Below are 12,839 nucleotides of genomic sequence, written 5' to 3' on the forward strand. Positions count from 1 at the left end.
TGAGAGAGCAGCTCGTGGTCCTGGTGGTCCAGTTGACGCTCGAAGCCCAATCAAAGTCTTTTTTTTAAAGACCCTTTTCTATTAAAATGAGCTTAACTAAAACCCTTTCATGTGGTGAACAGTTAGCGGTATCTGGGTCAAACGTGAACCTACCTCCTCCTGATAGGAGACAAATCTCTTTCATGATGTAAGGAGCAAACGTTCTTCTCGTGCGCGGCGCCGCCTTGTTTTTTATTTATCCCTTTGAAGGTTTTCTCGCTCCGGGTGGAATACATGCCCCACTTTTCATCCGTGTGCGTTTGTTTGGTGTTTGCAGCAGATCTTGGACGCTCATGTTCCTCAAGTTTCATGACGATGTGTCAGAATCTGATGACAAACCCATGTTCTGTTGGGGTCTCTGGAGCTGCAGGACGTCTGGAGGGGATGGCAGCAGAACTGGAGGCCTCTATCCAGGAGCAATGGGTATAAGGATCTAAAGGGGAACTAAAGGGTCTCTAGAAAGGACTAGGATGCTGGCCTATACGATCTGGATTATTAGAGGCTGCAGTAAACCCCCCAACACCCACCCTCCACTGTAAACAGCTGTAAAGCTGAGATGCTGCCTCCTCTTCCTTATCTGCATGATAAGCTGGGAGGTCATTTCCATGTTAATCATCAACTCTTCCTCACGCTCTGAACTCCTCATCCTCAGTGGGGTATTACGAGGAGGAGGAGCAGGAGCAGGAGGTGGGGGCAACAAAAGAAGGTAAAACCAGATGGCAAGTTATAGGAGCAATAGAGGAATAAAAGTCACCACAAATACAAAGATGAGCTGAATGGACAAATTTTCTGTGAGGCTGTGGAAGAACGTCCAACAGGTGATGGGATGGTGCATTCAGGAACGGGTGCAGTTATTGTAAAGAAACATTTCGCTTGAGAAAAGTCACAATTTTTTTCCACACAATTTTGTTGATAAACAATCAAAAGGAGGAAAAAAACCATTTGAATATTAAAAGACTTTTTATGTGCTTCATATTTTGTCACCTGTTTCCAAAGTTGATCAAACTCCAACTATTAAATATTAACCAGAAATAGTAGTGAGAAGGGCAGGAAGCTGAAGCTGACTCCTCTTCCGGTGAGTCGACCCCCCCCCCCGTCCGGTAGCTGCTGAGACATCACGGACACAGATCATTTGTGTCTACTGAGCAGTTCAGCAGAGGATTCTGGGGGGAAAAAAGTCCAGTTAGCAGAACTGTAGGACAAACGAACTGGGTCAGGAGATCAGCTGACGACACAAGCGAGATGTTATGACGTCAGTGCTCTCATGTGATGACTGGATCTATATAATCGCTGAGAAGTATTGATCATTCAGACGTGAATTTACCTGGTGTAGAATAAATTAACTCCAGATATCATCAGCGTTAGTTTTCAGACATGTCAATAAGTTTACTGTCTGAAATTATTTAAGAGCTTGTTTGTTTACTACAGTAAACATGTTTACCCCTCCCTCCACAAACACGGTTTGAGCCGAACCGGGACCTCATGATTGGCGGAACTGGATCTAAACTGTAAACCGCCTGATGGCTGCTGCCACCTGGCGGTGAAGCTGCGCTACTGCACGTAAGAAAAAAATCAGTCCAAGTCAATGATGCTCCAACAGATTTAGTAAATTAATGTTGGTAGCATTGATGGGGAAACATTTAAATCAACTAATACAAAATGAACACTGTCCATATTTACTTAAGTTCAGGTTGAATTAATTCAATCATCTGACATGATTGAACAATAATACTAAAACAGTCCAAACTGAAGGTCCCTGAAGGCCTCACAGCAGCACACACTAGAGATAGAGCAACACAGACAGGCTTCCAGAGGTGAAATATTTATTCCAAACTTTCAAAACTTCAACAGTAAAAATTTCCCACTGGTATTTTATATCATCTCTATCATCATCATGTCTTTTCCTACATGTATTTACAGTTTAAACGGTATCAAAACTCCCATTCGTATCTGGGTAAACAAGGCAAACGGCACGCTGGACGCCTCAGCGTCCTTCAACACTGAAGACCTTTAAACGCCACAGGAGACAAAACACTGACTTCTTTAGAGATGAACCCTTCTGGGTACCAAAATGAGTTCGAAGCCTTCCAAAAAATGTTATTTTACATCGGTTGAGTCGTTTTCACGTCATCCTGTTACCGAACAGATAATAAAAAATAAAAATAAAACACAATAAAACGTAGATGGACATAAAACCTTGGATGTCGGCGGCTACATTAAAACATTACAGTCCAGCGGGATGAGGCAGAACACTGACGTTTGTGATTTGGGTTGAAATAAATACATTTTTGTGTTAAAAGGTGCGATAAAAGCCGCACCCAGAGGCATTGTGGGTAAAACTAGAGGTTGCCGGTGAGGGCCGAGTCCATGAGGTCGTCGTCCTCGTTCCTCATGTACATGGGACTGGGCCGGGAGGGGCGCTCCGACCCCAGCATGGACAGGGCGGAGTCGGAGGCGGAGATGGGCGAGCGGGACCAGCTGTCGGCTTTGATGGGGTGGGAGGACGGCCCCCCCGACATGGACGACTTCTTCTTCTCCTTGTCCCGCTCCCGCTCTCGCTCCCGCTCCCTCTCCTTCTGCTTCTTCTTCTCCTTCTTGTGTTTCTTGTGCTTCTCCCCCGAGCTGAGGGGGACGGCGCTCATGTAGTCCTGGGGGGGCGGCGGCCGGACGCTCTGGTCGTCGTCCGAGCTGGGGCTGTTCTGGTGGGACTTCTCGGCCACCGAGCTGCTGCCCGACTCGCTCTCGCTGTCGTGGTTGAGCGGCGTGTAGCCCGGCGAGCGGCTGTGGCTGGGGGAGGAGCGGTCGTGTTTGGGGGTGGAGCCGCTGAACAGGGGCGACGCCTTCAGGCTGGAGATCTGGGGGCGCATGGGGTCCCCCGACCCTTCCCCGGCTTTCTGGAGCGTCACCTTGGCCTTGATGCTGGGGGAGCCTCCATCCGGTTTGCTGATGATGATCTTGGCCAAACCGGCCGATCCGACCCCCCCCGGTTTGGGGTCCATCAGCTTCTTCTCCGAACTGCCCCCCCCCGAGACGGACACCTTGGCTTTGGCCTCCTTGTCCGACTTCTCCCGTTTGTACTCCCCACTCTGGGAGGAGGGGGCATGCTTGGAGGGGCCCATGTTTGAGGGCCCACCGCTGGGGGCATTGCCGGGGCCGCTCCCGCCAGGGGCGACTCCCGAGCCCGTTGCCCCCGCCGGGGGCCCGACCTCGCACCCGTCCTCCCCCACACCCCCCCCGCCCACACTCTTCAGCTTGTCTATGACGGCCGTCAGGGAGGGCTTCTTGTTGCGGCTGGGGGACTTCCCTTTGGCGTTGGGGTTGTTGGCGTTGTTCTGACCCCCCCCTCCGCCTGCCACGCCTCCTCCACCTCCGCCGCTACCTCCACTCCCTCCCCCCGCCCCGCCCACCCCGTACTGAGACTGGGGGCCTCCTGAGAAGGTCATGGAGCCAGACGAAGAGGAGGCGCTGGATGAGGAGGAGGCGGAGCCAGAGGATGAACCCCCACCCATGGGCTTCTGGGAGCTCATGCCGCCCCCAGAGGACGACTTGGACCCCCCAGAGCTGCCCCCTCCCGAGCCCATGGGGGACTTGGCTTTGGAGGAGGGAGGTGTCCCCGGCACCTGGGACGTCTGCATCTTCATGGGGGAGGACAGCTTGTCGCTGGCGCCGCCGGAGCGGGAGTGGGAGGGGGAGATGTTGGGCTTCATGCCGGGATTCATCAGCGATCCGGACGGCTTGCCCCCCCCGGGGGGCTTTATCTTACTACCCCCTCCCATCCCGATCCCACCACCGCTTCCTCCTGGACCCGACAGCCCGTGTTTGGTGATGGGGGAGGACCCCGGTTTCCCCATGGCCATTCCTTGGGAGGTCCCTTTGGACTGGGACGCCCCCCCCCCGGCGCCCATCCCGGCCCCCACCGGCTTGGAGCTGCCCCCCTGCCCCGCCGATCCTTCTTTAGACTTGATCTTCCCGGAGGAGGAGGAGTGTGAGTGGTGGCTTTTGCTGCTGCCGGTTCCCCCGCCCCCCCCCGAGCTGCTGGAGGCGGAGCTACTGGAGGTGTATCCGCTGTGGGACGACGTCTTCCCCCCCGTTATCGTCCCTTTCACAATCTGAATGGTCAGTTTGGGGATGGGGGGCGTAGCCCCGCCGGGGGGCGTTTGGGAGCGCCCTGAGCTACCGGGAGATTTGGAGCCCCCGCCGCCGATGCTCCCCCCGGAGCCCGAGCCCCCACTGGGGGGCGTGTACGGTCGCCCCCCAGCGCTGTGAGACGGGGACCTACCCTCCGGGTCCAGTTTTTTGCGTTTGGGGGGCTTTTCTTTGGGTTTGCCCTCGCTGGACGGCGTCCTGCTGCGTTTGACCTGCTTGCCCTCCACTGCCCCCCCCCCAGCCCCGCCGACCCCCCCGTTGTCATCCTTCGGTCTCATGTGTCCCTGTTGCTGTTTCACTTTGGGTTCCGCGCTTTTAAAGTCGCCACAGACGCCCCCCAGGCCCATGATGAGGGGGCTCTGCGACCCCCCGCCGTGGGTGTCCCCCAAGTCAGGAGCCGGACCCAGGAGGGGTTTGCCCCCCCCAGACCCGCCCACAAACACGATCCCCATGTCGAAAGGGTCCTTCAGGGAGGGCTCCGGGGTGCTCTGTCCATGGGGGGTGGGGTTCTGGGGCGTCCCCGAGGGGGTGTTCTGCTGGCTGCCCCCCCCGAACCCCTTGACCAGGTCCATGTCGCCGTCGGCGCTGGGGGAGCAGTCGTCGAAGTAGTTCTGGGAGAAGCCGCGGCCGGAGGTCAGGAGGTCGGGGTTGAAATCCGCCGCGTCGGGGAAAAAGTTGTTGGAGGAGGAGTCGCTGGTGGGCGTGGCCGCCGCGCCCCCCCCCGTCGCCTCGGCGATCAGGTCGGCGGCGTCGGTGAACGGGTTCTCGTTGCTGTTGGCGCTGAAGATGTCGGCCGAGTCGTACGCGGCGCTGCCCTGCCCCGAGCTGGACGAGTCGCGGATGGGGGTGCCAAGGGGGCCCACGTCCTCGCCGCCGACGGCCCCCCCGCCCATGGCGAGCTGCCCGTGGCCCCCGCCTTTCCCCGTCTGCTCGGGGAGGTCGGATAAGATCTCGGTGATGTCGGGGCCGATGCTGTCGGAGCTGGACAGGCGCACCATGCGGGGCGGGGCCGCCCCCGGGGGGGGCTGCTGCTGCTGCTGCTGGGACTGCGAGTACGGCATGTTGGGACCAGAGGGCGGAGTCCCGCACTGGCTGGGCGCCGGCGTGATGGAATGGGGCGTGTCCAAGCCGTCGCCGGTTAGGTTGACGTCGAAAATGGAATTCTGGGATGCGTCCACGTCCATGGAGAGCAGCTCGCGGTGAAAGTCGTCCTCGTGCGAGACTGCGTGGTGCTGGTGGTGCGACATCAGCGACGCCTGCTGCGACTTCATCCCTAAGCCGCCGCCCACGCCGCCCCCTGGTGCTGCGGCGCCCGGCATCATGCCGCACTTCTCCGTCCCCCGTGGACGCTTCTTCTTCCCCTTGGCGTTGCCGGCGGCGCAGACCCCGCCCACGCCATCCGTGCGTGGCGAGCCAGAGGAGTTCTGCCGCTCCAGCGGGCTGGAGCCGTAAAGCGCGGCGAAGTCCTGCGTGGGGTTGTCCTTCAGCAGGTTCATCAGCATTGGGTGGTTCTTGGTGTTACTGGCTGGGGAGGAGGTCGGGGGCGGGGTTTGGTGAGGCGGCGGTGCATTCTGGGAGCTGGGACTGGAGCCCACGCTCCCGGTGATCTGTAACAGGCTGGTCAGGATGGGGTTCTGGGCCACTTTGTTGTAATCGTCCGAGTGGGCCTGACTGGAGGGCGGCTGCTGGTGATGCTGCTGCCCGGCCACACCCCCCGCCGTCGGACACTCCGCCCCCTGGATTTGCCTCTCGCCCCGGGGGATCCCGAACAGAGAGGTGATGGGACCCGAGTAATTTCCTCCCCCGGGGGGTCCTCCTCCGGTCGGCGTGTTGCCCCCGGCGAGGCCCATGGGGTTCGCTCCATCGGCCGCCGCCGCCATGTTGTAGGAGGGGCTACCGGACGGCGGCAGGTTGTTCTTCACCATGATCTCCACCGTCTGGGCGATGAGCGAGAGCGCCGGCGTGTCCGCCTGGATGGTCTCCGCCTTCCTCCGGATGGCTCTCATGGTGACGGGGATGGACATGCATCTACGAGGGAGGGGGGACAAGCGTGAGGCCACACCCACCTGGAAAATGTTCTGCTTTGGATTTTAAAGAGGAGACCATCTCACCTCTGGACCACCTTGGTGATGAATTCATCGGTGCAGATCAGCGCGTCCGACAGCCCCTTGTATAACTTGCAGGACACCTGTCTGGAGTCGATGACCTCCATGACGACTGCAGCAGAAAGGGGGGGGTTGAGGGGGGGGGGGGGTTCGTGTTTAACGTGAGGCGTCACTCAGAGGCATTTTTATAAAACCGTGTCGGGGTGAACGCTCACCGCAGACGAGGGACTCGTTGACGGGATGCTGGAACGAGACGCTGAAGCTGGAGTCGGTCAGGGGACACACCTCGAACTGCAGCAGCCCCGCCCCGTCTGAGGAGCACAGACGCATCAGACGCCCCAACCGACAGACGCCCCAACCGACAGACGCCCCAACCGACAGACGCCCCAACCGACAGACGCCCGTTTAACAGACGGAGGAAAATCGGGCGGCGGTCGCTCACCGTCTTTGATGGAACTCCGCTTCACGCAGCTGCCGATCAGGTTGTTGTACGCCGCCTGGTGGCGGATGATGTCCAGCAGCAGGGGCACCTGGGCCGGGTGGCGGAAGGGGATCTTGGTCACCAGCGCCCCCTGCAGGCAGTGGCCGTCCTGCACGGGGGCGTCGCCGTTCAGGAAGTAGCAGTGCAGCTGATCGGGCAACACCTGCGAACGCATTGGAGACTGAAGAGACGCTCCGCGCGCCCCTGGGTGTGTGAAGGTGTGTGTGTGTGTGTGTGTGTGTGTGCTCACGGAATAGAAGTGCATGTTGTGTGAGGGCGGGGCCACGGAGCTGCCCTCCTCCAGGAGCTGCAGCTGGCTCTGGACGATGAGCTGGTAGAGCGGCGACAGGCTGGGGGGGCTCTCAAACAGCGGAATAGCTGCAGGAAAAACACAGGGATGAAAGGATGCATCATGACGGATGGATGGATAAGGGTACCCCCCCCACAAATAAAGAGTACAACGACAAGGTTCTCATGAAGTGGTGTTGGGGGTGGACCCACATGTGGCGTTGCCGATCCTCTGGATGCCCGACAGGGAGAACGGCATGGGGCGGTTCATCTTCAGGAAGAAACACGCCGGCAGGTCCACACAGTTGGAGTTGGTCACAGTGGAGAAGGACGGCGTCCTGGAAGCCCCCCCCCAAACATCCATCATCACACCGGACACACACGATCTGATTGGTTCTAGTTCAAACTGAGAGAACCTTTCTTACCCCTTGTTGTCGACGGGGTGGGAGCCGGTGATGAGTGGGGCGATGGGGAGCTTGTAGACGGCCGACGTCCCCTCGATCGTCACGGAAACGCTGACGCCCAGAGAGCGGGGAACTGTGGAGGTCCACAGGGGGGGGGGGTCAACAGCCTGGCTAATGCTAAAAAGGGTTAGCTCACACAACAGTGACGGGCGCTTACTGTTGGCGTCCGTCAGGTTGAGCTGCGTTCCCGTTCCCTCCTCAAAGATGTCGTAGGGCGACACGTAGCACTGGAGGGACACCAGGTGGCCCCCGCTTCGGGCCGTCAGCAGGCCCACGCTGCCGTGGAGGATCGTCTCCACCGTGTTAGCATTGGTAGCTAACCTAGAAAACACACATCCATTAAAACATTCACTGGAGGCTGCAGCCGCTGACTACTAGAACTTCATTAGCAACGTGCTAAAAACAGAAGCTAAAACAGGGTTTGAGATTCTTATTGAGATTTGGTGAACCTACCTGAACATGTGCATCATCTTGGTGAGATCCAGCTCCAGAGACTGCAGAGCGATGTACATCTTGGTTTTCAGCTTACTATAACACCAACGAAGTGAAATCATCACACGGCTCATAGCGTCTCTGCTCCCTTTAACCATTAACAACGACCACGAGCAGCTAAACGCATTTGTTTACTATCTTTTTAAGGAACTTTATCATCATAAACTAACTTTTGTACGAGAGAGAAAGAGGGAGGAATGTCTTTTATTTCACTAGTCCTCTTACTTGTCTCCGGGGAGTTTGTACAGTTCAACGAGTCCCTTCAGATGTTTGGAAAACTCTTCAAAGTTCTTCTCTCTGATGCGAAGTGGCGGGAGAACAAGTTCAGACGGCTTTCACAGAAATACCTGCATCACACTTTACTTTGGAGACCAGAGACGCCACAACATGCATAGATCACCGTACTCACCGCAGATGCTGAATCAGCTCGGGGCAACTCTGTGAGCAACAAATCAGGAAGGGAATAACACGGTTATTACATTTTTAATGTGTCTGGTGGAGCACGAGGAGCCTGCAGTAAACCAACCGTAGGGTTTTCTCCCTGGTGAGCCACTTTGACGTCCACGAGCTGCCCGATGGCGTCCAGCTGCACCTCCACATAAAACATGTCCGACGTGATGTAACACTCCGTCCCTGACGGGCTGAGGTGAGAGCCCAACCTGTTCAAAAGCAGAAACAGAAAGTCAGTTCAGTCCGATCCATTTAAAATATGTCCATTCGTGTGAGTCAGGCGATATTCTATCTGGGTGTCTTATGCTGAGTGTTGCAGGATAGAAAAGGTGAAAAGGACAAACTCACATGTTCTGTCGAGCGATGGATTCCAACCGGTCAGTCATGGAGGGCAAAGACGAGACTGAGAAAGAAGAGAAGAACCCCACATGTTAGAATCACCATCATGAGACTACGTCATGGGGTTATCTTCCTACGGGCAGCGAACACAACCTGTCTGTCTATGTTTGATATAAAGTTAAGTGAAGTTAAGTGAAATTGTCGGTGACTTCCTCCACTTATGAGATTTTACTGCCGGACTTGTGCTTCTAGTAAAATTGGGATAATTTCACTCTTGAATAAATACCATTACACTGTTACTGACGGGCAAACACAAAGAAAACACAACTAAAACAGAAAGGCCACATTATCGCCACTGAATACATAAAAACCTCACATTTCCTTTAATTTCATCATCTTTCCAGTGTTTAATGAGGGACAGAGACGTTTTAATAAATGCCACGCTGCCCCCCTCCCCCCGTGTTCCCGTCTCGTGACAGCCTCACCTTTCAGCGCTCTCTGCAGGGTTTCCAAGCAGGTGAGGAGGAGCTGGTGACCGGCGGCGTTCATCACACCGCGTTTCTCCTAGGACACATCGTGGAAAAAAACAGACGGTGAATATTAATTGGAAAATATAAAAGTGCTTCATCAACAGGATTTGGTGCTCTCTCTTTTTAACTGACTTTGCACTATAGGTCAGACATTTAAATGTTACCGCTTTAGTTTCACCGGCTCAGCACCTAAGTTACTGAAGGAAAAAATTCTGTGCTTTAAAAGATTAATTGCTGAATGAATAAAGAACAGGTTGGAGGGGAGTTTGGCTTCCTGGTGCGTCAATTTGAGCTCATGAGGGACTGTCAAACACACCTAAAATAAAAGGATGGCGCTGCTGCGTCATCAGACTACGTGCAATACTTGCATTTTTGAGAACCAAACAAATTGTGAGTTACAATGAAGTTACTTAACTTGTGAAAAATGTGTAGAATTAATTCATTATGTACAGTAAAACACTGCATTTCCACTGCATCATGAACAGATCTTGTACGGTTCACACAGTGCTCCGAGTAGAATATGACCAGTTATGACAGTGATTTTATAGCCTGCCTTTATTGCACCTTGTTCTGCGTTATGTTTGCTAAGGAGTGAAGGATTCTGTTGTTCCCCTCCTGAGCCGTGAGGTATTAAAAGCACAAACTGTTATCTGATGGCGCTCCAAGAAGAACAAAGACGTCAAGCTGCTGTGATGATATGAGGTCTGGCAGCTCCTGGACAGTGAACTGATTTGCTTAGAGAGCGCTGGTCGACACATATGTAAGACGTGAAACACAGCTGTGTTACCCATCACACCTCTTTCACGGTAGAATGCCATTATTAATATTAAATCCCTCACAGAGGATGCTGTGCTGCAACACTGTTGGTTTAGTCAGTGTGATTAAACAAAGGTGTCCCTCAGATGCACAATGAAAGAATTTAAGAAGCTCCTATTAGCGTTTTTTTTTCTTGCAAACCTGCTGTGCAGCTATTTCTCCTGTCGTGCCACATTTTTGTTTAATTCTGCCTCATTAGTTCAGACATGCACAACAAATATGAGGCTCATTTAGTCTGTTTGTCAAATGGATAATTATCCAATTTTCCCACAGAGAGAGATCACCATCTCACCATTGCCTGACGCACAACCTTGCATGTTTCCTGCCACGGCCGTGACGCGTTGTGTTTGGCATGAAGCCTCTCCAGCAAGGCAGCCATGCGACTCTGCTTCTCCGCTTCTACAATAATAAAATATACATTCATCTCTCAATATTTAAAAGTCATTCATGATCTCACAACAACAATTCCATGTCTTCTTGTTCAATCTATTTATACATACAGGGGTAACCAGACAAGCAAGCATGAAAAGTATGAATCATTACGTTTGAAGTTCAACATTCAACATTAAACATCTCTGTAGGAGAACAAGCTAAGCTATAAAATAAAAACATCCATTCTTCTTCATCCAAAGTATTTCCAGCCAATATTGACCCAACACAAACAAATGCACATCACATGATCAACAACCTCACATGTTGTTGATGCCTCTGTTATCTTTGTTGATGCATTCAGAATTCACTCAGTGCACTGTTTGCACAAAATAAACTGGTTAGTGGAATCAACACCTCCAGCTTCATTTACTTTGAGACCGATGCATGGCACTGCTTTAGTTTTACAAAAGTGTTGCTTAAAACTTGTAAATAAGTGACAAGGTACATGAATATGTAATAATAGAATTTCACCAAAATAGCAATTTGACACAAAAACCAAAACTTTTGGTTTTGTTGGTCAGTGAGTAACCTACAAGACATCTGTCTGAATTCACTTGATCTGATTTAAATGTCTGAGCTGAGCCAGTGATCCTCTGGCTGGGATTGGAGAATCACCGGAGGATAGCTGGTTCAAATCCTGTATGGACCGGAAAAAAACTGGAGCGTAGTAGAGACAAAGGGGTGTTTTTTCCATCTCCTTAGCACTGCTGAAGTGCCCTTGAGCAAGGCACCGCCGTTCTCCTTACCATCTACCTGCATGCTGTACAAGCCCCTTGTTTGTGTGTTACAGGGCCTGTACCATATACATATGTGTGTTGGAAAATAGACTGGTGTGGTAAAAGTAATTTCCCTACAGGGATAATAAACAGTATGTTGTTGTTGTTCTTCTTCTTCTCCCCTCACAGAAAGCATCAACATGACGTAACATAATTACAACACAGTTACATGACTTTCCCCATAATTGTCACAATTCAAAACAACAAAAAACACAACATTACTGTTGTAACGGGATGCCAAAAGTGCTAAAGATTCAAATTAAGTTGGAGAGCATTTTTGTATCAAGCGTTTAATTAACTCAGACTTCGATAAAAGCGACCAGATATTAACTTATTATTAAAACAAAGCTGCCTGCGGCCCCAATGCTGTGAGCTGTCTGCTAACATGAAACTACTCATCCAGGATTTAACCTTAGATATCACAAACTTTAGCTCTCTGGTTAGTATTCTTTTTTTTACCCCGAAAAAGTACATTAATGACTAAATGTACTCTAATAATTGGTAAAAATACGTTACTTATGTTACTGTTTTCCCACTTGTAAGCTAGTTGCTAACCTCAATTGTTTTGTTCCCACATTAAGGGTTAGCATTCGCAGCTAGTTTATCAGTAACAATAGCCTTCACGATGTGTTTCACGATGTTATGTTTATATAATGTTGTGTGAATGTTAAAAAAATATGCAAAAAAGTAAAAAATACCCTTAAGTTAATCGGAAAATGTAAATAAAATAAAGTCTCTGTCGTTACAGAGTCAACGAAGTTATTAGCTATCGTTAGCTGTCAGCTAGCTTCAGTGACGATCGAGAACAAGATTTAAAAAATAAAGGTACATAAAAATAAAAACATGGGTCCCGTTCTGACCTGTTGCTTCCTCGGGTTTGTTCCGATCTCCGTGGGCCTGACTCCCTCCTTGCTGAGCGGAAAGAGACAGTTCCCTGGCAGGGCTACCAGTCTGCATAGACACACCAGGCCCCGCCGCCATTGTCCCAGCAACACTGTCCCGGCGCTTCCGCCTTTCGCGCTGGCCGGGCTTCCGTAGTTGACTCAAGAGTGGAATCTGTTTCCGGTTCCTTTTGTTTTAAGGAAAAGAAAAATCAAGAGGAAGATTTTTTTCCCCAAAAAATTCTTAAATAACACTTAATTATTTTACAAAACATAAAAAGTGTCGAAGTGCTTCAATTACAAAAATTATATATATAAATAAAAATAAATATAATTTAAAAAGATCCGTGCATTACATTAGAAAATTTGCAAATGTAAGTTGATCTTCAACTAAAATGCAGGGGATATTTTTGTGGCACTACATGTTTCTAAAACTGCCTAAGTCTTTTGTCATTTTATAAAAACCAAACTCAGGGGAAGAAAAAATAATATACTTTAATAATCCCCTTTAGTGATATTATTTTATGTGCAAGTCGGTTTATAGGCTTCAGAAAATTATTTCTTTTTCTTTTTTATTCAAGAAGAAACATACCTTTGTAT

At 51.6% G+C, this 12,839-nt stretch overlaps 1 protein-coding gene across 1 annotated transcript; it reads right to left on the bottom strand.

The window, feature by feature from the left end:
- Nucleotides 1–1,823: 1,823 nt before the first annotated feature.
- On the bottom strand, nt 1,824–12,358 carry med1 (mediator complex subunit 1). Its single transcript, XM_068305763.1, has 16 exons — nt 12,219–12,358; nt 10,443–10,549; nt 9,290–9,368; nt 8,814–8,868; nt 8,542–8,674; nt 8,425–8,453; nt 8,241–8,312; nt 7,977–8,051; nt 7,681–7,844; nt 7,485–7,596; nt 7,273–7,397; nt 7,022–7,149; nt 6,733–6,934; nt 6,506–6,601; nt 6,297–6,402; nt 1,824–6,213 (listed from the first exon to the last, which is right to left on the bottom strand). The coding sequence occupies exons 1-16, from the start codon at nt 12,337–12,339 to the stop codon at nt 2,379–2,381; spliced, it is 5,439 nt and encodes a 1,812-aa protein (XP_068161864.1). The 5' UTR covers nt 12,340–12,358; the 3' UTR covers nt 1,824–2,378.
- Between the last annotated feature and the right edge of the window lie 481 nt (nt 12,359–12,839).

Source organism: Antennarius striatus, chromosome 21, assembly GCF_040054535.1.
Source record: "Antennarius striatus isolate MH-2024 chromosome 21, ASM4005453v1, whole genome shotgun sequence".
NCBI lineage: Eukaryota > Metazoa > Chordata > Actinopteri > Lophiiformes > Antennariidae > Antennarius > Antennarius striatus.